Consider the following 25,511-nt stretch of genomic DNA (forward strand, 5'->3'; position numbering starts at 1 on the left):
ATAACCTTATTTTGCTACATTAAAAGAAATGGTTAAAATTTGTTTTATTAGTCAAAATCAGCCTAAAAGAATTATTTTTGTTCTGTTTTTTCTTTCACTGACTACTGAATATCACTGTAAATGATAATGACAACAACAAAATAAACATCATTTATCAAACACATGTTCATAGTAAGTAGGCGCTAGGATAAACCTGTTTTGTCTCATTTAATCATCACAACAAACCAGTATAGTAGATGTTAATAGCCCCATTTTCCAGGTGAGGCCAAAAGAAATTTAACTTGTCTATCGCTTAACATTCTCACGTAATTATTTTCCTAAGTTCCCATATAGTGTTCATGATTGGGGTTGTTAATTGCTACAGGCCAGTAATGTTTCCTAACTCACCCAGTTCCTTTTCCCTTCTTAGGTATGATGATTAAAAGAGCTGGGGGGAGCATTATTCATTTATTTGTTGCACAAATATTTAGTTAGCTCCTCCGATGCTGTCAGGTGCTGTGTTAGATCCAGGGGCTACAATAGCAAGACAAAAACATTCACTTTCACAGAGCAGCCCACAGCTTCCAGGGGATATAGCCTGCAAGAGGCAAATACAAGGAAGGGTGGGACGGGGGAAGCCCTGGATGCTGTGGGAGCACAGACCAGGGAGCCTAACCCATGCCAGCAAGTGCAGAAGAACAGCTGCCAATTAAGGTTAAGTCACTCCTGGAAGACCGGAATGAGTTGAATGGTACAAGGTACCATCTGCAAAACCATCACGGCCACCAGACATGAGCCATCCATGACCCTTTGATAGAACTTGGAAATTTAGGGGTGTCAGGGGTTCAGGTACTTTAGGATTTGGAGCCCCAAACTATTTTCATTCCATGGTAATTTCATCAGAGTCTTGTTTGCCATTCCCTAGGCCAAAGGGGCCTAAAATAGCAATGGTCATGCCTCTATTGTCCTTGTGGTGATGACATTGGTGATGACAATGATGGTGGTGCTGGTGCTGGTTTTGACAGCTTTCAATAACTAAGCAGCTAGATGCTCACTTTGTGAATGTTATTTCATTGATCTTCACAGCAGTCCTATAGGTAGTATTGTTACCCTCATTTCTTTAGGTCAGAAACTAAACCAGAGAGGTTAGGTAACTTGCTCGAGCTCAACTTACTAATAAACAGAAGGAACCAGTTCTCGAACCACAAGAGTTATACCATTCAGACGGTGAAGAGCAGTGAGAGTGTGTTGGTTTTCCCCTAAGGGTGCTACTGGTGGGTTATCGTGTTTAAATTATATATACCCTGCTGCTCTTAATAAAGTGCTTGAGGTAGCTTACAATAAAAGCATTACAATATGGCTTAAAAACAGGTATTACTGAGTGGGAATTAAAGCCAATGTGCGAACTGTTGCTGTGATTGCTCAGATAGGCTCTGAGCTTCGTGGCAGCCATGGTAAAAATGGAGGTATTGTAAGTTGCAAAGCTATTATTATGGAGAATACGGTGCATGCTTTTCCTGGCACTAATTTAGAAAAGCAATTTTTTTTAAAATTAATTAATTTATTTTTTGCTGCATCGGGTCTTCGTTGCTGTGCACGGGCTTTTCTCTAGTTGTGGTGAGCGGGGGCTACTTTCGCTGTGGTGCGTGGGCTTCTCATTGCAGTGGCTTCTCCCGTTGCGGAACACGGGCTCTAGGCCCGCGTGCTCAGTAGTTGTGGCTCAGGGGCTCTAGAGCTCAGGCTCAGCCATTGTGGTGCACGGGCTTAGTTGTTCCGTGGCATGTGGGATCTTCCCAGACCAGGGCTCGAACCCGTGTCCCCTGCATTGGCAGGTGGGCTCCCAACCACTGCGCCACCAAGGAAGTCCCAGAAAAGCTATTTTTTATGATGGCACTAAATTATGTAAAGTATAATATCCTCAACAATTTTTGGGGGAAAGCAGAAGATGAATCCCCATGGCTATATTCTTCTATGTAGTGTCTATAGAAACCAAAGGCAGATATTTTCAGTTGGGTTTCCCCAAAAAAAGACTCTAAGACTGCTATTTGTGTGCAAGAGGAGTGCTCTGAGTAACAAAATCTGTGAGGAATGTGAGAAGCAGGACTGTGCAGAGGGGAAGTTAAACTGCTGTGCAACTGCCACAGAGCTGTCATGCTTCTGAGCCTATAGGAAGCAACCATTTCCATCCACCCCTCGTATCTCTCAGTTGCACCTGCTTTTGTACAACAAACTTATCGCAGCATGGAACAGCTCCTCCAAGATTCTAGTGGTTTCTTTGAGCGGAAAACTTACAAGAGAAATGTTAGTGAGACAAAGTACAGACCCCACTGCTAGAAATGGTCTTAAAGCTGCAACTGACACACTTCATCCATGGTACGCAGAATAATGACCCCACAGAAGATGACTTGCCTGCAAGTTTTTGTTCTCTTTTCAGGGATGGTGCTATATCAGGGACTCAGCTTTGGTCTCAGTTTTGGGCAGGTTGGATATTCAGCAATGCATTAGCTAGATGATCCTTAATGATTGGGAGCCCGTGCTGTTGAGTTGTTAAATGACCTTCATTCCTGGTACTCTAGATATTTCGTTGATATACTCATTGTGACAGTACCAGGGTGGCTGATGACAGAGGCTGACTGATATTAACTGGCCAAGTCTTTCTGGATACTTGGATGTTCCCTGCCTTTTCTATGGTGAATGCTTCCTGGTGAGCACTTAACATGTGATACAAGGATCTCCACACTTTATGCCCACTTCCGTAGCTCCACCCATCTGCCTCTACCCTAGACTCCCATGTGCCTAATATTCCAATCCTTCTCTTTCCAGGACCCTGTCAAATGAGCCAGGTCACTCACCACTGCCCATGAGTCTATGCATATTCTTGTCTTGGGTTACTTCTGTGTCCACAGAAAGTGAATGACCAAGTGTACCATTTGAAGCTCCTCCCACTGGGAGGACTTCCTCTCAGTGCTCTTACAGTGCTACACCAGAGCAGAGCTACATGGGCAGCAGTTCATTTTTGGCTCCATGTACCAAACAACCCATTTATGAGGACTTTTCCTTCTCTGTCAGCTGGTCATAAAGGACTTTCCCTTGTGAACATAGATATGAGCTGAGGGAGAGGCACTGGTGCAACAGTGATGGATGACAAGGGGTCTCAGCCACCTGCTGGGGCAGCTTACTTGTGTGCTCAGGTGTTGGTCATGCCCAGACCTACCATACAACTTCCATCTTTCAATGGATTGCTGGTGGACCTACCTGAGCTTTTGACTTAATGGGTTTAAGATAATCCGGTTTATGATAGGCAGCTGTGGTAGGGACCATTTCTAAAATGGCCCCCAAATGTCCTATCTTAATCCTCAGAATTTGTGAATATGATGAGCTATGCCTCCTATAATTCTGTTATGCTATCCAGCACATTTAACCCTAAGATAAGAAGATTATCCAGGTGGGCCTGATCTAATCACATGAGCCTTTCAAAGTGGAGAGCTTTCTTTGGCTGGTAGCAAAAGAGGAAGTCAGAGAGGTTTGAAGTGGGAGGAGAATTAGATGTACTGTTGCTGGCTTGAGGATGATGGGGCCACATTAGAAGGAATGTAGGGGCCTTAAGGAGCTGAGAAAGGCCCTCAGTTGGCAGCCAACAAGAACAGTCCTACAACCGCAAGGAACTGAATTTGGCCAACAACCTGGCTGGAAGCAGATTCTTACCTAGAGCCTCCAGATAAGTACTTAGCCTGGTCAACACCTTGGTTTTGGCCTTGTGATATGCTAAGCAGAGAACCCACCTGAGCCATTCTGGACTTCTGACCCATACAACTGTAAGCAAATACATGTGTGTTCCTTTAAGCCATTACATCTGTGGTGATTTGTCACACATCAACAAAAATAGATTACAGCATCTCTGGCCACATAGGCACTTGTTACTCCATGGTCAGCAAGGTCAGAGATGCTGTCTCTACCAGGGCCCAGCTATTTTTCATACGTATATAATTCTCTGCTGCACATGTCATGGCTTATTCCAGAACTGAGGTGTATACATTATGATTCTCCTATTGGGGTTTGTAATGAATGCTACACAGCATCTCCTCCTTACAGAAACCCCTCCAGCACCATAGGGTCTTCTGTGTCATGTGACCCAAGCAGCAGCCTGGACATAACTGCAGAATCCATTCTTAGTCGGTGCCTTGGTCAAAGCTGGCAGCCTTCTGTATCACTTGACAGATGATGGGTCAGAGCAGTATCCCAAGTGTGAAATAAATATGCTGCCTCTAGAACAGGGAGAGGTCAAGCAAGTGTTGTGTTTCCTTTTTGGTGGTGGGTGATGCAAGATGCAGTAATTTGTCTGTTACTTTGGAGGGGATGTCTGGCAGGCCTCAGACCACTGGATCCTTAACAGTTCACTAATGTGGCAGGCCCCTGAATCTTTATAAGGTTCACTATCTCACCATTTGGACTCCAACATATTTCTTGCTCATCTGCTATTATTAATATGATATTATCAAAATAGAGGACTCTTGTGATATCCTGCAGAATTTCCAGCTTGTCCAAGATCCTTTGGGCTATTTTATGACAGATGACAGGAGAGTTAAAGTTCTGGAGCAAGACCATTGATGTATACTGCTGACTGCCCCATGTGAATGAAAACTACTTTTAATAGTCTACGTAGGCTACAGTGGGCTTAGCCCACCAGGCCAAAAGCGGAACTATTAAAGCAAAAATTAATGAGTTTAAAAAGTAGAAAGACAGCAGAAATAGTGAACATACCCAAATGCTTGTTTTTTGAAAAATCAACAAAATACTTAAACCTCTAGTTAACCTAATATGAAAAAGGAGCAAGGCAAAATACACAAAAGCAATGACAGGAACAAAAATCCCTGTTCCTGGAAACAGGGAACAGGCTATATTTTTCTATGTAGCGTCTACAGAAACCGAAGGCAGATATTTTCCTTGTAGCCACCTATGTAAGTAATTTTGAATCCCTAGTTTATCACAAGCGCAGGTATCAGGAGGGCAGTGTCTAGTCTCAGGAGAGGTGCTACAGCTGCACTTTCTGCCTTGGCTGGTTATCCATCTGGCTCCAGGTCTCTTGTGCCTCTGCGCTATGAGACTGGCAGCTGGTGTCAATGTGGTGATTTTCTTGGCTCTGTCCTCTCTTCTGGTATCACTTTTTCTGTAATAAAACTTTTGCTTTGATCTGTTGGAGTGTCAAGTGTTTTATTTGCTACCACTAAAATAATCAAAACCTCTCTGAGGAAAACTTTAAAACGCTCCCAAAAGGCATAAAAGGTGACTTGAACAAAGCAAGAGACATCCCTTTTTCTCTGACAGGACCATTCAACATCAAAAAGCTCTAATTCTCCTGAAGTTAATATATAATTTTAACATGATCCTAATAAAAATACCATATTCTTTTCTAGAGGAGTCAACTCCAGAAATCATGTAGAAAAATAAACATGCAAGAATAGCTATAAAACCCCTCAAAAGGGACTTCGCTGGTGGCGCAGTGGTTAAGAATCCACCTGCCAATGCAGGGGACACGGGTTCGAGCCCTGGTCTGGGAAGATCCCACATGCCGCTGAGCAACTAAGCCCATGCGCCACAACTACTGAGCCCATGCGCCACAACTATGGAAGCCCGTGCACCCTAGAGCCCGTGCACCACAAGAAGAGAAGCCCCCACTTGCTGCAACTAGAGAAAGCCCTCGTGCAGCAACAAAGACCCAGTGCAGCCAAAAACAAAACAAAAAAACACTGTTAAAAGAAGAGCTGTGAGAAGAGACTAGGCTTCTCAAATAGTAAATGATATTATAAAAGATCTATGATTAAAACTGGTAAATAAATAGACAGACTATTAGAATAAAATAGCAAGTCCGGGAATAGACCTTAGTGCACATGGGAATTTAGCATATGATAAAGATATTATCTCAAATCACTGAGGAAAAGCTGGTTCTTTTAATAAGTGGTGTTGGAGCAACTGGATGGCTATTTGGAGACAGATAAAGTTGGATCCACGCCTTACACTGTACACCAGAATAAACTCCAAATAGATCAGAGGTCTAAGCATAAAAAATAAAATCATACAGGTACTAGAAGAAAACAGAATCAGCTAACAAACATAGAAGGGTTGATTCAATTAGAAAAGCCTTTATTTATAACAGCTTCTGGCAAGGGTCATTAGTGGACGCTAAAACCATTGGGTGAATGACTATTGGTGACCAAGACACTTACATAGTCTCAAAGTGTCAGCCCAAAGATGATTTCTAATTACAAAGGGAAAGAGATGAGACCTGCTTTAACCAAGCAAAACCACTTAGTGTCATTAATAATGGTACAATCTGAAAAAAATGGGCCTCTCATGTGAGGAATGGAAAACATACAACATCACCTATGTAGTCTTCTTGCTAAAAAATCTTAACCTGAATCTAGTAATGAGAAAATGATAAGACAAATTCAGAATATAGAATATGAACTCTACATATCAATTCACCTGGACTCTTTAAAAATGTCAATGTTGTGAATGATGGGAAAAAAACGGTGTGGAAACTGTTCTAGGATAAAGCAGACTAAAGAGAATAACAAATGCAATGCAAAAATTTGGTTGAATTTTAGACTGAAACAAAAAAGCAAATATAAAGGACATTATTTAGATGACTGGGAAAATTTGCATATAAAATGAAAATTATATATTATTGTATCAACGTTATATTTCTTGGGTGTCTTAATGATATTGTGGTTGTAGAGAAGAACAACCTTGTTCTTTGGGAATACTTGGCATTTAGGAATGAACTGTCATGGTGTCTACCACTTATTTTTAACTAGTTCAGGAACAACAAAAATATTAGATAATTATCTGAATCCTCGAAGCTTAATATGAAACACACATTTAAAAAACCGTTTCAAAAAAAATAAAAAAATAAAAAATAAAAAACCGTTTCTTGGTGTTCCCTGGTGGCCTAGGGGTTAGGATTCCGGGCTTCCCCTGCCGTGGTCCAGGTTCAATCCCTGGTCAGGGAACTGAGATCCTGTAAGCCGCGCAGCGCACCCAAAAAAAGAAAAAAACCCAAAAAACCTGTTGCTTTGGTAATGATCTTCATCTTCATGACATACCCTTAGAAATCTGAATTCTAATTGTTGGAGGTCTGGGGTGAAGGTTGTAGAGACACTCAATTATGATAAAAATCATCCTGGATGAAATAGTTCTTCAGGCAATGAACACCCAGGAATGGAGTGGTTGTAACTTGTCAAAGATTATGGACAGAAAGGAAAGACTAGAATATGAAGAAAGAATGCAGTCTTATTATTTAGCCTTAGACTATGTGAGATTTCTTTTTTTTTTTCTTTTACTTTTTAAGGAACATTTTCACTAAAGTATAACATATGTGTAGAAAGAGACACAAATCATAAATGTATAGCTTGTGGAATTTCTACAAAGTGAATCCATCTATGAAACCATCCAGAGCATCCAACAGCTCAGAAGCCTCGCTAGGACTAAGATTTAAAACTCAACTTGAGGATCACTCAGGGGATGTTTTTTTCCCATTTACTTGGAATATTTATTTAATTGTTTTCAGCGAACATTGTTTAATACCTTCCTCTGAGTCAGACACCCTGCAATGCACGTTGCATCACACATCATCATGTCCTTCATTCTCAGTACACACCTGCCCTACCAGAGGCTGTTCCTATGCTAACATCCTTTTCAGTTAAAGAATAGACGTTTGTCAGGCTTTCACAGTCCGGCATCCACCTATTCCTGGCACCCTCAGATTTTCCACTAGGGGAATCACAGGCTCTCCAATATGCCTGCTTCAGGTGGAGTGGATGTGGCATCTGGCACCAGGGGTGAGCATGATCTCTGGCTCAGCCAGTGAGATTATCACATTTTTTGGCTGTAGATTGGTTCACAAATAGGCACAGGACTCAATCAGAGCCAAAGAAGTGTATTAAGGATTTTGTTAGATGACAGGGAGAGGCACACTCATTTTTCTACTAGACTTGAACCAAGGGGAAGTGTAGATGTGGAAATGCTGAGAGCCATTTGCCACTTCTGATGGGCCAGCCCAGCCTCAGAATTTCCATGGGGTTGGCTGAGGTCTCCATTGAGACTTTATTATAGCCTGACTTCTCTTTCTGCCCAATCCTGCTTCCTTCTCTTCTCTTCCACATGTATTGATCCCATGAGCAGGCCCTAATAAACCTGCTGTAGCCCATTTCTGTCTCAGAGTCTGCTTCCCAGGGAATTTTGGCAGGCATGGTGCCAAGCACTTACATATATTGTTCATCCACAGATGAACTCTGAAGGCATACTATGTGCCAGACACACAGCGCTGTGACACTCACAACCTATGAGCCTCATTTTAGAGGAGAGGAAACTGAAGCACGCAAAGGTTAGGTAACTTACTGAAGGTCACACAGGTATTAAGTGACAGAATCAGGATTCAAGCCCAGGTCTGTCTGATTCTAAAGGCCATGCCCCTAATGATACTGCTACAAACAAGCCAATGGCAGAACTAAAAACCACTCCAGATTTCCAAGTCTTCATAGCCAACATTCTTGTGCTGAATCAAAGAAACAAATATACATTCTATTGTGGGCAGATCTCCATGTTTGAGGATGAAAGGGCTACTAGGAGAGGCATGCCCAGTCCCTGCAGCCCAGGCATTCCTGATATAGTCAGGAGAACAAGGCATGACACATGAAAACTTAAACCACAGAACAGTAAAAAAAGGATCACATTATCAAATAAAAAATATACACACTTACTGGGAGTACGTGATTAATTGCCAAGTGAGATGTGCAGACCAGCAGTGCAATATGGTCTCCAAGAAGGGAGACATTCCTGGGCTAGAAGGCGCTCCTGCGATGGAAATGGGCTCAGTCAGGCAGGGCACAGAGGGAGAAGGGCACAGAAGAAGAGGTGCAGGGGGGCAAAACGCATAAGGTGTTTTCCAGGGAAAGGATCAGACCAGCCTGGCCAGACTCAAGTGTGAAAGGAGCTGAGCCTGGAGGCTGGACCGGGGGGAGGCTGTGAAGGTTTCTGGATGTCAGAGTCCTTCCTTCTTGGACCATGGATCCTTGTTTCCTGGCTTCTCCCCACTTCCTATTCTCACGGGGTGCAAATATCTTGCTTTCCCTGGTGGCCCTGGGATTGGAGTTGAGCTCAAGCCCTCAGGGGCTGGGGGATAAGGTGGAGAGCCCCCGAGTCCCCTCTGGTTGTGCATCCCTTCACCTGGCTTACTGGGCTGTCAGACCAAGGGAACAAAATCCCTCAGCTCCTCCCTCTCCACCAGTCCCTTTCCTCCCTATATTACTTTCGTCAGGCTGTTGTAACAAAGCACCACAAACTAGGTGGTTTACCACAACAGAAATGTATCCTCTCACAGTTCTGGAGGCCAGAAGTCAGAAATCCAGGTGTCAGCAGGGCCATCTGAGCCTCTGGGGGAATCCTTCCTTGCCTCTCCCTAGCTTCTGGTGGTGGCTGCCAATCTTTGGTGTTCCCAGCCTTGCAGCTGTGTCACGCCAGTCTCTGCCTCTGTCATCACATGGCATTTTCCCTGTGTAATCTACGTCTCAATTGCCCTCTTTTTGTAAGACACCAGTCATATTGGATCAGGGCCCACTTATGATGGGGGCACTATTATTCCCATTTTTCAGATGGGAACACTGAGGCTCAGAGAGGTAAGGTAGCCTAAAGTCATGCAGCTAACAGGTCATGGGGCTGGGTTTCTAATCCAGCTATTCTGACTCCAGAGTCTATGCTGAGAGGTGGCTGGGCAGGGCGTCCTGCTTCGGGTGACCCTGGGATGACCATAGGTGCCACATCAGGGAGTAGCACCAGTCTCCCCACTCCAGGCCAGCTGCATGGGTGCCCACTCAGTGAGGTCAGCATATCACAGGTTCTCACTGTTCCTGGCATCACGCTGGCATGCAAAGGCCTCCGGTGTTGCCTTCCATAATGGTCACCTGATCTCCGAGCCAGTGGGCAAACAGCCTGAGATGTTTATTCCCTGCTGACCAACTGGCCTGACAGACAGACAGCCCTGGTGATAAGGGAAGACGGAGGAGGCACCTGTGGGGAGGGGCTGGATAAAGGAATCCCCTGCCTCTGAGAAGTGCTGTTTTGCTTGGTTCTGGCCCAAGTCACACTACCAGCCTCTGTATGACAGTGACATTCCCCAGGGATTAAGCTTGCAGTGTAGAAGCTGGGTCTCCACAGGGGGTGCCGGGCCCCATGGAAGTTAAATCATGCAACTAGCCACCAGCTAACATTTCTCCCACATTCATTTCATACCTCCATCACTTCCCATCCCCCCTCCAAGAAAATTCAGCTGCAACTTGTTTTATAACACCCCTTATTGTACCCTGCTGCTTTGTTTTCTCTTGGTAATAGCAAAAGAGATAAAGCCATTCTCTGGATCCTTCAAAGCACAGCTCAAAATTCTTCTTTTCCTGGAAGCCAGATGCAGGTAACCCTGCCCTACCCGGCTCTGAGCGCCTAGGATTCTAACTCAATCCACTGTTGGTTCATGGCCAGGTACTGAGCAAGCAGTGGAAAGACAGAGGTCAAGCTACCTAGGCTTGGGGCAGTGATGCTTTTAGGGAAGGCAAAGATGTTGATGTCACTCCTCGTTTTAGATGACTGCTTTTCTGTTCAGGAACACTGGATACACCTAGTGGTCCAGAACCCAGATTTTCTGACTCCCAGCCAACTGTTATTTTGATTATAGTACAATACCTGTGCGGCTCATCAGAGGGCAAGGGGCCTGGCTGATAAATCCACCACCAGAGAGATGGAGGCTAAGCCTGTCCCTACAGCCAATGAGTGATGCTCTCCGTGAGTTGTTAGGCAGAAAAGAACCTCTTGGGTCATGTCCTCACTTTTCCTCAGCTAAAGTTCCCTGACTGTCTCCTTCAAATTCAAATGTGCATCCAGATCCATGAGTAACCATATTATTTTTAAACAGCATCCTTCAGCCACTGCCTCTCCTGCGTTTTCAGAGAGGCAATCCTTTGTGAAGCTAGCACAGGATTTTATTTTACCATTGTTTTGAGACATCTGCAGGGATTCCATGGAGTTTAAGTAAAAGATTAGGGTGTAGCTCTGAGAGAGAAGCCAGCAAACAGGTAAAGCTCACCTCAGGGGGATAGAAAAGAGAAGGCAGGTCTTGTGGAGAGATAGGAAACCAAAGGATGAGGTACTGGAGACAGCAGAGAGCGTCAAACCAGCCAGCATTTAGCAGAGGAACGTCTGGTCTCAGAAGCCCCATTATACCAAGAAACATCATGCCACTATGTGGAGCAGTTAAAAGCTCTGTCCTAGGAGGAATAGAGACTGGGGTTAGATTTGCAGTTCCTCCACTTAGTAGCTGTTGAGTGGCTTAACTTCTTTGGGCCTTAGTTTTCTTATCCTTAAAATGGGCATAAACACAGCCACCTAATAAGGTAATTGTGAGGATTAAATGAGAAATATTATGTGCTCAGGACAGTCTGGCATAGAGTAATACTCAAGAAATAATAACTGTTGTTATTAATACCCAGATAACTGTTAATATGTTATGGCTAATGTTGATAGGTTGCTTAATATTTATCCACAATTATCAAACTAGTAGATTGTAACTGTATCAACATGACTGATGGCAACTTAATGAGTTAATTATTCAATTGTCTCTACTGGGGTTGTTAGGATAACAAAAGGCTACTCTGGACAATACATTGTCCAGTCATTCTTCCAGACGAAGTTTTACCTTAAAAATAAAATCCTAGGGTTTCCCTGGTGGCGCAGTGGTTGAGAATCTGCCTGCTAATGCAGGGGACACGGGTTCGAGCCCTGGTCTGGGAAGATCCCACATGCCGCGGAGCAACTAGGCCCGTGAGCCACAACTACTGAGCCTGCGCGTCTGGAGCCTGTGCCCCGCAACGGGAGGGGCCACGATAGTGAAAGGCCCGCGCACCGCGATGAAGAGTGGCCCCTACTTGCCACAACTAGAGAAAGCCCTCGCACGAACCGAAGACCCAACACAGTCCAAAAAAAAAATAAAATAAATAAATAAATAAAGTAGCTATAAAAAAAAAAAAAAATTGGAGTCATCAAAATATTCTTTATTTAAAAAAAAAAAATAAATAAATAAATAAAATAAAATCCTATTCATGTGCTAAGTGTTATTAAGAATTACTAGTTGAAGAAAGAAAGAATTGTTCTGTTGTTAGTTAATTAAAAAAACCACACGTTTATAGTAAAAAAATTTCAAACACTATATATTTTGTACTTCGATAAAATTTTATTTCAAATAAAAACGATATAAAAGGTCATAAAAGAAAAAGGTTCCTGCCCCATCCCAATTTCCAGAGGTAATTACTGTTAATAATTAATTACTTGTATAATTTTCCTGGAATGTTTTATACTCTTTGGTTTTATACAAATTTAATCATACTGCAATACTGCTGAGGAACTTGTATTTTCTCCTTAGTAACAGGTCTTGGCAATTTCTTCCTAGCAGTGCATACAGACCTGCCCCCTTCTTTTTGAGGGCTACATTGTAATCCCTTCCACGTAGGGACAATCCTTTATGTAACCAGTCCCTTTGCTTAGCAATCTGGTTGTTTCTGGTTTTTGCTATTATGAACAATGCCACAATAAACTTCCTTGAACATGGAACTTTGGTTGTTGCTACGAATAAACCTATCGGATAAATTCATAGAAGGGTAACTACTGAGTCAGTTTCCTTTGTTGTAACTGTAATAGACAGTGCCAACTCACTTCCAAAGAGGTTGCAGCAACTGATAATTTCACCCACAGTATATGAGAATGTTTGTGTCCTGCATTTTCACCAATTATCAAACTTTATAATCTACTAAGTAAATTGTCATTAAAAAAATAGTAGTAATATACATATATGGAATAGCAGGACATATTAAGTGATTCCATCTGCAGAGATGAATGCTCACAATCACCTTGAACAGAGGGCAGGTAGTTGCAGGGAGTCAGACCAGGGTCTGAACTTCAGCTCCACTATTTATTATCCCTGTGACCTCGGACAGGTTCGTCAAGCTTCTCTGTCTGCAAACTGGTGATATTAAATGAAATAAGGCATAAGAAAGCTCCTAGAACCACTGTCTGGAACCCAGTAAACATTTATTAATATTACAAAACAAACCAGAGTGCCAGAGTCCCTGGCAAGTTTGAGAGTGACAGAGACCTGGTTTCTATTTCCTGCTCCTTTCTACTACCCACTGCTAGGCTGCTTAATTTCTTTAAATTTTCTTGTTTATAAGACGTCAATTTGGATCCAGCCTATTAATTTACTGATTCAGATAAATATGAGTGGCAGAGTTGAATCACAATGCAGGGGGCATTTTACATTCACTGGAAGATGCAGGCAGCATCACAGCAAAAGAAGACAGGTGGCATCTTAGGTCTAGGTGTGCCACTGAGGCAGTGGGAGAGGTTTGGGATCAGACTGACCTAACTGCAGTCCTGCTTCTGCCTCTTAAAAGCCAGGTGACCTGGGGCAAGTTCTTATAGCCCTCTAGTCTCAGTTTCCTGAATTCTAAAACAAGGTAACAGTAGCTACATCATGGGATTATTGTGAGTATGAAGTAAGTAATAATCTATGAAAGCATTTAGCAGCTGACTCCTGTGAAATGTTCAATATATTCATAGACAGCAAAAGCCTCACTTCCTGATCACAGTTTACTGGTATGTCAGCAGGGACAGAATGCTTCTGCAGAGTGGAACAGAGATGTTACCAGCCTTCCCCTCCCCATTTGTCAAGTCGGGTGACCTCTCCCCTCCCCCCAGCCTTTCCCTCACTTCAGTAACTGTAAAGCACATCCTAGTGTGATGGGGGTGGTGATGACACAGGGCAGACCCACTAAAGCAAGACTGCTAAAGATTCTTACATGGCTGCAACCCCAGCCAGGGGTCTTTCTCATTTTTCCTGGAAAGGAGTGAAACGACATTAAGTTAATAAATATTTTTCATTGGAATTGCTTAACACACTTAATGTTTGACTTGCAAAATGGAAAGTCTTGTTCATTATTATCCTGGACAACATTTTGAGGGGATCTGAGATAGCACAGGAACTAGCTTTAGGTTTTTGCTGCAGTGTTTCCCTCACCCTTCACATCTGCTTCAATTCAAATTTCAGTTCTTACATAATACATAAACTGCAAACATTAAGCTACACTCATGGAAATGGGGCTTCTTAAAAACACCTTGTGAATTATTATTTTTTTCCTTTTTTTTTTGAAAATTTCAATTTACAGAAAGGATGAAAGAAAAGTCTAATAAATAACCAAGATTTACCCACTGTTATTATTTTGTCACAAAACTAATACATCATTTTTGAGATGTAGAGAGGTGCATTCGTATAATACGAATTTCCTTCCCTCCCTCCCTTCCTTCTTTTTTTTTCCTTCCTCCCTCCCTTCTTTCCTTCCTTTCTTCCTTTGTTTTTTATGCCAGTAAAAATGTTATGAGAATGGATTAAGTTATATTAATATTGTGACTTCCAGGCATTCAGCTTCCTGGAGTTTGAGATCTGTTGTTCTATTTGGCTACAAGTTTGGAATATAAGGAATCATGTTTGTGAGACCTGCCAGATTGAATACCTCTTGCACCAAATGTGCAAGATACATTATCTCTAATCCTAACACTGTGCAAGTCCGGGTCTCATCCCTGCCAGTTTACATATTTGGTAACTGACACTCAGAGAGACTGAGTCACTCAACCTCTCTAGTAAAAACTGCTGATCTGTCTTTTTTTGACTACAAAGCTTTTTTCACAAAGGTTTTGGGGGATTCTCAGAGTGATATTTTAATGCAAGCATATGGAAAGTTTTAGTTTCTGGGACAGTTGCAATGTTAATTTCAGATAATCTCCCTCAACCAAGGAGGTAGGGGAGCAGTGGAAGGTGAAGTTTTATGGAAACCATAGTCAGGACTTCAGTGATAGAAACTAAAGATGATGAACTAACCACTCCCAGAGCCCGAGAAGACTCTTTTTGGGACGGCCTCTTACTAGCCATATATAGTTGGAAAAATCACCGTGACTTGCCTCATTTGTGAAATGAATAAACAATCAGTACCTCTTTACCTGGGTTTTCTGGTGAGATTCAATTTTGCGAATTGTGATTACTTTTATGAATACAAGGAACTGATGTACCATTTTATCTGTAGGTGAAGGAGGGAGAGAGAGAGAGAGAAGAAGGAAGGGTGAGAGTGGACAGGGCATTTTATGTATAGGAGAGAGAGAGGGAGGGAGCGGCAAAGATCTAAGTAGGATGACAGCAATCAAGGGAGGCTTACCTTCCTGAAACTGGCAGGGAAGTTGACAGAAACTCACAGTCTAGGGAGAGAAGAAAGCATCTTTCAGGGAATTCAATTAGTTGCCAGTCCCGGAGAACCCATCTCCAGAATTTTCCTTCACGTGGCTGCGGGAGGAGGATGGGTTGGCTTGAGACCTTCAGCAAACTTCTTTCCAGGCCGTGGGGCACCCTGACGTGCGCTCTGGCTTCCAACGCACCCAAGGGACGCTTTTCGGTGCTGCCCGTGTCAGGATTTAAAAAGCCGTGTGCCCGACGGAGGGTAAGGATCTCCAGGGTAACCACTCTCCGAGGTCTTTGCCCAGCTTCTAGATGTTTCTGCGGCACCAGGTGCCTCCCCAGACCTCTACCCGTGCTACCACTTTGCGGGGTGACTCCTCAGCGCAGGATGCCTGCGTCCACAACTGTAAACCGGTGTGTGCAGGTGAATTGGCGCACACTGGCTTCCCAGCAACCAACAGAGCTTCAGAGGCGGTGATCTTGGGGGTGCGATGTCACCGAACTCCTTTCCAGCCTTTATATTCCTACTGAGATCTGGGCAATACATAACAAGAATAAAACATATACGTGGTTTTGTCTTTGCGCTCGCGGGATCGTGGCAGGTCCTTTAGAGAAGTGAGGAAATAAATGAAGAGAAATCACGGCGGCCTCGCCCGCTGCTTCTGGGGACCCCTGAAATCAGCAGCTGGAATGGCCAGTTTGGAGAGCCCTCGGGTCCGGTCATCTAAGACCTGGGGTTACCAGTCCCACCGACATGCGGGAATTCCGGGCTTTTCCCCCGCGGGGTCGGGCCCCTCAGCCACCAGTGGCGCTGGCCCGGCTCCAGTCGCGGGAAGGTGCCAAGCCCCGCGCACTTTGCGCTGGCGAAGAGCTCAGACGCCCGGGGCCCGCTGGGTCCGCCCCGCTTGGCAGGAGCGCGCCAACTCGCGCGCGCGGTCCCCGGGGAGAGCCCGGAGGCCGCCCGGCTAGCGGGAGAGGCGAGAATTCGGCGTCCGGCGGCGGACTGGCGTGCGTCTCGCCGCCTCACGCGGTTGCGCTGAGCTGCGGGGCGCCGGACCGGGGACCCAGAGGGCGCGCGGTGGCGGCCGGCGAACGCCGCGTCTAGGAGCGGCGGGCAGAGCTCCCCCGACCACCCGGGCGCCCAGGGGTTCCTGCTGGCTGGGAGACGCCCCCTGGCCCCTACCTCTGTTTGGCCCGGCCGGGCAAGCGGGACCAGCGGGAGGAGGAGGAGGAGGAGGAGGCGCCGCCGGGACTGCCTCCTCCCCGCCCCTCGCGTCTCCTCCCCGCGCCACCGGGAAGGACAAGGGGACTGGGCACGGGGACCCCGGCCAGTGAGCGCCCGCGCCCCGGGGCCGCCCCTCGCGCGCGCTCTCCCGCCGCGAGCCCGGGCCGGTCTCGTTTCGCAAGGTGCTGGCCGCAGCCATGAGCCAGGACGCCGAGCCCAGCGGCCCCGAGCAACCGGACAGAGATGCCCGCAGCGTGCCCGGTGCCCCGGCGCCCCCGGCGCCCCCAGGCCCGAGAGGGATGCAGCCGCCGCCACCGCCTCCGCCCCAAGCCGGCCTACCCCAGATCATCCAAAAGTAAGAGGAGGAAAGGGGGAGCGGGGACCCGGGTGCGCTTGGGGGACATGCCCCGGGCGCCCCCTTTTGTGGCTTCCTCTCTCCCGTTCCTGCTAAACTTCGCTCGGCCGCCTTGCGTTTGAAGTTTTCTTGCCCGCCCTCTCGGCAGGGTCGGTGTCATTCTGGCTGTTTGTGAGTTTGGGGAGAGGGAAGCCAAGCTATTTGGGGAAAATAATTTTGTTCTTCCTCATCCCCTTGTCTCTTCTCTTCGGGGACGTTACCGGGTATTTTGAACTAAATTAACTCAAACTGGGGGGAAATGGCCCAGGGACTATATTTCATCTTTCTAGTCCCAAGAGGCCGCTGGAACGTATGGAGAACTGTGCGTGAGTGTCTGCGCGCGCGTGCTGGAGGGCGTGTGAGTAAAACGCCGCCCGAAGAAACCACCGTTAATGGTGCCCATGAAGTCAAACAGTGATGTTGGGTGAAAAGGGTGGTGAGGGTTTGTAGACAACGTATTTTTGCTTTGTCCTGCAAGAAGTGTTTACACTTTCCAAGAAGGCCCTTGCGAAGAGTTTTTAGCCGCCGAACCGTTTTCCATTAACGTTACCATCTTGTGATGTGGTTGAAACTGTGCGACGTGGGTCGCGAGTTTTCCGGGCCGGCCGTCCCAATGCGTCGAGTAGTTTGGGGGTGGTCAGTAGGCTCTGAGAAGCTCTTTCAGCCCATTTGGGAGACATAAAAGTAAAACGGTGAGGCTTCGTTCATTCTTTCGAGATTTTGTTTGACAGTTTAAGGCCTAGAATGTTGGTTTGTTTGAAGGATCTTTATTCTCCGAAAAGTTTCCCTCAGCTTGTAATGAAGTCCTCAAAACTAGTGTAATTAGTGTTGGAAAGTCTGAATGATGAGTGTTTGGGCGAAACTGGAGAAAATTAAAGAAATACAAGCACAGCAAAATCAGTCCTATGGAACCGAGCAGGGGTTTTTCGGCACTGCTTTGAGTTACATAAACTTATTAAAATGTAAGAGAAATAACCAGTGATGGGGCATAAATGGAAGTAAATATTGTTTTTAAGACTGACTTATGTAATAGAATAGTGAAAATTTAAGTTTGACATCAAAGAACGCTGGTATCGTATTTCAGAACAAAATGGTTCCCTTTTTTTTGACTGGTAGAATATTAAAAGCTCCACTTATGACAACTTTTTGCTTTAGTTTGATTTTATATAACTTTCAACTACTTACAAGTAGCTAACTATTTGAAACTGAGAATATTTTATATTGTTATTCTGTTCCCTTTGTTTTGCAAATTTCAGCTAAGATTTACTAAATATGATGGACAGTTTAAGTACATCATTGCTTAAAATTTGTCTTTAGTCCTTAACATAAATATAAACTAACAGAAAAAAAAATGTTTAAAACCTAAGGTTTATTTAGTAAAAGAGAAAAAAGAAACCTAATTGACTGATTATTAACTGGGAAACATCTCATGTGCTTCTTACTGGCCAGTGTCTTGTGGCTTGAAGGTGCACATTGAGTTTGCTTTGGTATTGTAGTCACCCTGCATTTTCTTATCATTTACTTTTAAATAGGAAAAAACTAAGAATTTTATGTTCATAGAAAAATCTTTGTAGAAGGGTGACTGATTTTGAAATGTTGCCAGGTTGAAAATACAGGCCGTTTTTGTGGGAGATGGATCATTTCAAGTGTGTTCAGTTACCTCATGTAATAAATAATTTACCCTGTAAATTCACCCCCATTTTGAAAATTCCACTCCTGGAATATTTTACTTTAGTAGATAAGCCTGAGCTCTTCAAAGATGGCCCCTTCGGCTAGCAGTCCAGGATGGAGACCTCAAAGAGGTGCCTGATGGCTCTGCCTTGTTTTGCATTGGTGACAGATCAGTGTTCAGGCACCAGGTCCAAGGCTGGTGAATGTGCTCATGGGATTTGATGTTTGTGCGCTTATGTTTCTTTCTTTCTTTTTTTTTTTTAACATCTTTATTGGAGTATAATTGCTTTGCATTGTTGTGTTAGTTTCTGCTGTATAACAAAGTGAATCAGCTATACATATACTTGTATCCCCATATCCCCTCCCTCTTGTGTCTCCCTCCCACCCTCCCTATCCCACCCTTTTAGGTGGACACAAAGCACCGAGCTGATCTCCCTGAGCTGATCTCCCTATGCTATGCGGCTGTTTCTCACTAGCTATCTATTTTACGTTTGGTAGTGTATATATGTCAGTGCCACTCTCTCACTTTGTACCAGTTTACTCTTACCCCTCCCCGTGTCCTTGCACTTATGTTTCAACGTCTTTATTTATAAGGATGATTTGGGGTTTGCACTCCCCTCAGTAACCACTGAAATTCCATTGGAAGCAGACATAACATGGCAAACGCCTTGCAGGTCCATCTTTAATGGGCTGAAACTTGAGCAGGTTATTTTGAAACTGCGTTTGCATAATTTAATCTGAGCAACCATTTTATGTAGTTATGAGGTGCTGTTTGTATCAGCCATCTTTGAGAAATGTAGCGGGGAGATTGCCCTCAGCCGTGAAATGAGTTGTCCTCCTCTTGATTTGAGAATTGTGTGAGCTAGAGCTTTGGGTGAAATTCTCCTCTAGTGGATGGCATGTTAAATACATTGTATTGGGGAACCTGCACTTTTTCTAGTTACTTGAGTAAGGTTATTATGTAATTCATAAGAGGAGAAGTTTTGTGTTTTTTTAATTAATTAATTAATTAATTAATTAATTTTTGCTGCATTGGGTCTTCGTTGCTGCATGTGGCTTTCTCTAGTTGTGGTGACTGGGGACTACTCTTCGTTACGGTGCGTGGGCTTCTCATTGCGGTGGCTTCTCTTGTTGTGGAGCACGGGCTCTAGGCCCACAGGCTTCAGTAGTTGTGGCACGTGGGCTCAGTAGTTGTGGCTCGTGGGCTCTAGAGCTCAGGCTCAGTAGTTGTGGCGCATGGGCTTAGTTGCTCCACGGCATGTGGGATCTTCCCAGACCAGGGCTCGAACCCGTGTCCCCTGCATCGGCAGGAGGATTCTTAACCACTGTGCCACCAGGGAAGTCCCTTTTTCACTGCTTAATGTCTCTATTTACTGATCTTCATTAATCACGGTTTTTATTTTGGGTAAAGTCATGATCATAATAGTCATAATCATAATAAAAACAGAATCCTATTCACCTATGTTATATTTGGTCTTAAGAGAATGAGGTGTGACAGTGAATAATGTGACTGACTTTGATGTTTGTCTTATGGAATCCAGTCTCGGTATTTACGAAGATCGTGCCAAAAGTTAACTACTGTGGAGTTCCTTTGGCCTGTTCAGGTATATTTAGTTTTCTCATTGTTACATTGTTAGCTTCAGTCAAGCATGGTCCATGACCTCTCTGCTCTTGTTAACCTCTGACTCCAGGCCAATATTCGCATTACCTATGAAGATTAGCAGCCATGTTAGACACATATAACTAATATCTTGTAAGATCTTTGTTTTAAACGTGCATTCTCTAAGATGGTCAATGTGGAGACATTATTGGATAAAATGTGAAGCATTATGTAAGCCATTTGGGCAACAACTAATATAAATAACACCTTAAGAAGAGATTTGGGATGAGTTTAGGAAATCAGAATAACTTGAAAGCTTAAAAAAATATCTTCATATAAGCAGAAGTAAGACATTGATGTTGTTGGTGAACATTTTACGAGGATTTATCTCCTCAAATATTCACAATATTTTATTTCCAAAAGTATTTTATATTCTAATTTTAATCAAACCTAATTCTTGATTTATAACAAGTTATTTATTAACCATGATGAACATCAGAAATTACAATTTTAGGTTGTAAGTTTTAAAACTCTCTTCAGAATGAAAACAGAGCCATTAGTTCTGTGTGCTGTGTTGAATTCATTTGTCAGATGCAGTTAGAAAGTGTGGTACTAATCATGGTGAAAATTAAGCAAACAAGCACACACATCTATGAGGTGAGCACACAGGTGATTTTCCTAAATTATTTGATTTGCAGTGAAATACTCCTGGCTAATGCTTGATATCGGGTTGCATATTTAATTTGCATATAGATGACTTATTTTTTCCTTTACAGATTATTTTGGTATGAAATGAATAAAAAAATCAATTATGAAAATAGAAGAAGTTTTGGTTTAGCATTTGATAGTTAGCATCACCTGCATGTGTTTGACTACGAAGATATAAATCCAGCTTCGATTGCTGAAGTTTATAGTCTGCATCGTGTTAGGACACCGGCCAACTGTGTTTTCAGAGCAAAGTGCTCCTTAAGTCAGTCTCGAAAATGTTACAAGTAGTCACTCTGATCGCAGATAATTCTACAGACATTTTGCATTTGGAAGGATCTCCATGTAACTCTTAGAGAGCGATACACAGGCAAGTTGTGTGTGATGTCCACCCACTGTGATGGCCATGCTGACAGTTACATCCAGAATCGGAGAGGAAATAAGAATTTGCCAAAAAGGGACATTATCTCAACTCATAGTTGGTCCTTTTCTGGAAAAAGGATGGAATTTCTAACATCAGTGCCACTTTCTAACATTAGTTTGAGTCCGTTTTTAGGGGAAACAAGGATACACTTTTAGAAGGAATTTTGAAAATTTTAAACAACGTCTTAAACTGCACGTAAGACAAGCATTCAGCAGGAGAAAACATCTGAGAAGATTAAGCGTTTACACAAAACGGGGAAGGAGAGAGGGTGGGTTCTTTTCTTAGCATTCTGAAAAGTTTCTTTGCTTCATTAGAAAGCCTATTAAGGGTTTTTTGGTTTTTTTTTTAAGAAATTTTGCTTGAGGGGTTGTTGTGATAAGTATTTTTAGATAGTAAGTGTAGCCATCCAGTTATGACTTTTTCTCAAATTGCCAAAGAGATCAGTATTATGAAATGTAGTACATTATTCCCATTAGTCACAGTAAATGACTATACATATGGTGTACAAAGAGCTGTTCTAATGCCAGTGCTGCAGGAGGAAAAAAAGAAGTCAAATTTTGTTACCCATTTTATTCTTCTATCCATTTATTCTTTTGTTACCGGTTTAGCCGTTTATCAAATTAATAATTTAAAAAGCCCATATCTGTCATTTGGAATGTGGACTCTTGATCTCTTAAGATCTCTTTGCCTATGCATGTAAGTCACCAGGGGGAAAAAAAAAAACCCCACCAGGATTGACTCACAGTGAAATGATCCCCCATCATCCAGTTTCTCTCTCTCTCTCTGATTTATTTTTCTTGAGGCTGTAGGTTCTTGACTCCAACTAAACTAATATTTCTTCCCCGCCCACAACAGCTAGTCCTCAAGTAAACAAACCAATATAGCTCAATTCAAAGCTTTGATAAACAAGAGTCTACAAAATGTTAGGAACTGAGATCTAACCAAGGGATAGAATTAAAAACAGACTGAACTAACCTTGGAAAGCAAGAATGGAAGAAGCTTGAGATAGTGGAGTTAAAACTCCAAAGACAAATTCAGAGGTAGGGCTCCCCCTCCCTTCATCCTCCTTGGTCCCCCTGTTAGGCAAAAGCTTGAAGGGGTCTCCTGTGCCACAAAAATCCCACTTAATCTGATTTTTTGTTTTCCTGCCACAGTAATTATTTTGTTTGGGATGGTCTAGCTGATACAATTTTGTGTATTTTAACAGGGGAAGTTGCTGTGGATCCACAGCTGGTGTGAGTGACTGGTAGCTGGGTTTAGACTAGCGTGTTGAAAAGTTTTGCAGAAAGAAAAGTGGTCCTTATTCCAGAATCGGGGCAAAAGACCGTAATTAGTGGCTTGTAGAAAGGAGCACATGGCAATTCCCTTTCTGGTTAATGAACCTGGCTAGGTCTTGGTGATGTGTGTGTTGTTCTGGAAGCCTCATATTTCTTGTTCCCACCAGTGAGAAGACTGGGAAATCCTGACTTTAATTAAGAAGGCACATTTTTCCATCAGGAATGTGAATTTGGTTTCCCGCCACCACCAAGGGGGTATTGGCGGTGGGCTGGTATTTTGCCTGGCTCAGCGGGTGGTCACTGTTTAAATTCCACCCAACTAAGGTTTCAGTCTTCGACATTTACAGGACAGCAAGTTTGGGGTATTTTGGATTTAATGCGTATGTCCATCTAATAGGATAAAGTCTTTACAGTGGCAGAAGTGACAGCCAAGTTAATTCATCCTCCCCTTTCCTACAATTCCTGCTGGATTTTATAAGATAAATAAGTCCCCTGACGGTTTACAAGGCAACTTTTCCAACTTGCTGACAGCAGCTCCGTCAGGGGGATGGTACATATTGATGTGAATGTACTTTATGAGCAAAAAGGGAGCTGTTAAGCAAGTTGTATGAGGATGTGTTAATAACTTGTAGCTCAGTTTGCCAAATAAATCTTTCCATGTGTTCAGAAAGAAAAGGCCCGGGGTCGTGCCTATGTTTGGGGGTGGTTTTCACCCCATGAAGATAGTTTTCACGCCACTTTTCCCTTCTTTAACGTGGATATTTGCTTCAGGGATGCACCAGGGCCATTTGCTACTGCCCTTTGTTTGCACCTGCTTTCCCTCCATCACAGTAATGACCCACCAGTTCTCAGTTGCCACTTCCACTCTGGTCCGAACCTAGAAACCTCCATTCACAGCTGTCTGAACATCTTAAATGCTTTTCAATTGTGCAGCTTGTCTATAGACTGTCTTCCAGATATGTTTTTGGTTCTTATTGGACCCGCCTTTAAACCTGACCTCCAGTGTCATGATGCTGAAAGAGTAGACAAGGCAATATATATTTTAAAGATGTATTCATTTCACGGTTACTTCTTTTGCTTTATTTTGAATTCATTATTGAATAGAATGATAGGTAGGATCTTCCCAGTGTTGTCAAGTGTAAAATGAGCGTCTTTGTTTTAAATTAATTTTTGGGTTTCTGACAAAGAGGGTCAGAGAGGAAAAGGAAACCCTGGATTGGGAGGAGGTGATCTGGACAAGCCAATTAACCTTCCTAATCCTGCTTCCCCGGGGATTGGAAATGATTGGTGTCAGTTCCTTCCGAGAATAAAATCATGTGAATCCCCGGGAATATTGCTGAGTGATTATCACTGTAGAATGCCTCCCCTCGCCTCCTAGACATCTGATGGAGAATGAGTTACAGTTTAATCAAGGGCATAGGTACATGTTTGTGAGATTGATCACTCACAGAAACAACAATAACCACAAAAAGAGAACTAAAAGCTTTCTGCAACACTTGCAAAGTATATTTGGATCAGTGACATAATTTTAAGACGGAAAAGTAGACACTAATGTCAGTGAAAAGGAGGGCGTTTCATACTGTTTTCTAATTATTACAAACTTTAAAAAATAAAAACAATTATTTTGGAATGTTAATTATTTTGGAATCTTAAAGTGAATAGTTGAGTTTGCAAAAAGAGTACTGTTCTCAATTCAGGAGAAAGATCCAGTAATTTTCACGTGTCTAAATTTGATTGTATTAAACACAGGCAGGTGGGAGTGTGTTTGGTGACATTATTATTTTTAGAGGCAGAGAACATAAGCATAGGCTGACAGATGTTTCTAAGAGCCTACCAGCTGCCCCAAGTAGGACTTGGTAAACGATGCTGTGTGCTCAGTTACCACAGCGTGGGCTGCACCCAGAGCTCACAGCCAAAAAACACTTTGCAAAGAGATCACGGTTATCCAAAAGCTGGGCCTCAGGTTTCCGTGTGGCCTCCTTGAATCGAAGAGACCAAATATTGTTTCCAGAGCCTTCTAAAGACCGGGTCTCCTCGGGCCCCTACGTCCTCCTGGGCTGGCAGGGTTGCTGATAGTCTGGAGTTACGGAGAACCTTTATTTGATACTTGAAAAGAGATTTTTTTACTTTCTGTATGAAAAGGCAGAGGGGTTGTGTGATTAAATCTTGATTTAGAGACTTTACATAATGAGGATGAACATAAGATATTTATTGCAGCATTGTCTAGAAGAGCAGAAAATTAGAAACCACCCACATGTTTCTCACTGAGAAAATAAATCATGTGCATGTATAATATCATGTACCATTCAGCCATTAGAATGGTGCCATTATTCTATATTTATGAATATGGAATATAAACCATATAATATTGTTAACTAAAAAAAATTAGAAGCAGCATGCATACAGGGATCTCATGTTTTTTAAAAAACTTGTATGAGCCTGTGCCAGGGCCTGCAAGCCTGGAAAAGCATCTAAAGAACAAATATAAAGACAGTAACAGTGGTGCTAACTCTAGGTGGCGTAATTATAGTGTTTTTTTTTTTTCCATTTTTTTTTCTTTTTAATTAATTAATTAATTTAATTTTTTGGCTGCGTTGGGTCTTCGTTGCTGCACGCGGGCTTTCTCTAGTTGCGGGGAGCGGGGGCTACTCTTTGTTGAGGTGCGCAGGCTTCTCATTGTGGTAGCTTCTCTTGTGGCAGAGCACGGACTCTAGGCACGCAGGCTTCAGTAGTTGTGGCTTGCGGGCTCAGTAGTTGTGGCTCGTGGGCTCTAGAGCGCAGGCTCAGTAGTCGTGGCTCACAGGCCCAGTTGCTCTGCAGCATGTGGGATCTTTCTGGACCAGGGCTTGAACCTGTGTCCCTCTGCATTGGCAGGCGGATTCTTAACCACTGTGCCACCAGGGAATCCCTTATTTTT

General features: G+C 43.4%; 1 protein-coding gene and 1 long non-coding RNA gene across 4 annotated transcripts in view; one reads left to right on the forward strand and one right to left on the reverse strand.

Moving 5' to 3' along the window:
* Positions 1-6,902: 6,902 nt before the first annotated feature.
* On the reverse strand, positions 6,903-16,387 carry LOC309636193. The gene is made up of 4 exons (XR_014249284.1): positions 15,282-16,387; positions 12,927-15,146; positions 11,111-11,291; positions 6,903-8,832 (listed from the first exon to the last, which is right to left on the reverse strand). It is a non-coding gene; the product is annotated as an uncharacterized lncRNA (long non-coding RNA).
* Positions 16,388-16,566: 179 nt separating this feature from the next.
* Positions 16,567-25,511, forward strand: part of RBM20 (RNA binding motif protein 20) — a 209,975-nt gene continuing 201,030 nt past the window's right edge. For all 3 annotated transcript variants that reach the window (XM_082408260.1, XM_082408261.1, XM_082408263.1), the window contains exon 1: positions 16,567-16,878. In XM_082408260.1, coding sequence (XP_082264386.1) covers positions 16,721-16,878 — 158 coding nt within the window. In that variant the 5' untranslated portion in view covers positions 16,567-16,720. The remainder of the gene's footprint in view (positions 16,879-25,511) is intronic.

This window comes from Balaenoptera borealis (assembly GCF_965194805.1).
Source record: "Balaenoptera borealis genome assembly, chromosome: 10".
NCBI classification, from domain to species: domain Eukaryota; kingdom Metazoa; phylum Chordata; class Mammalia; order Artiodactyla; family Balaenopteridae; genus Balaenoptera; species Balaenoptera borealis.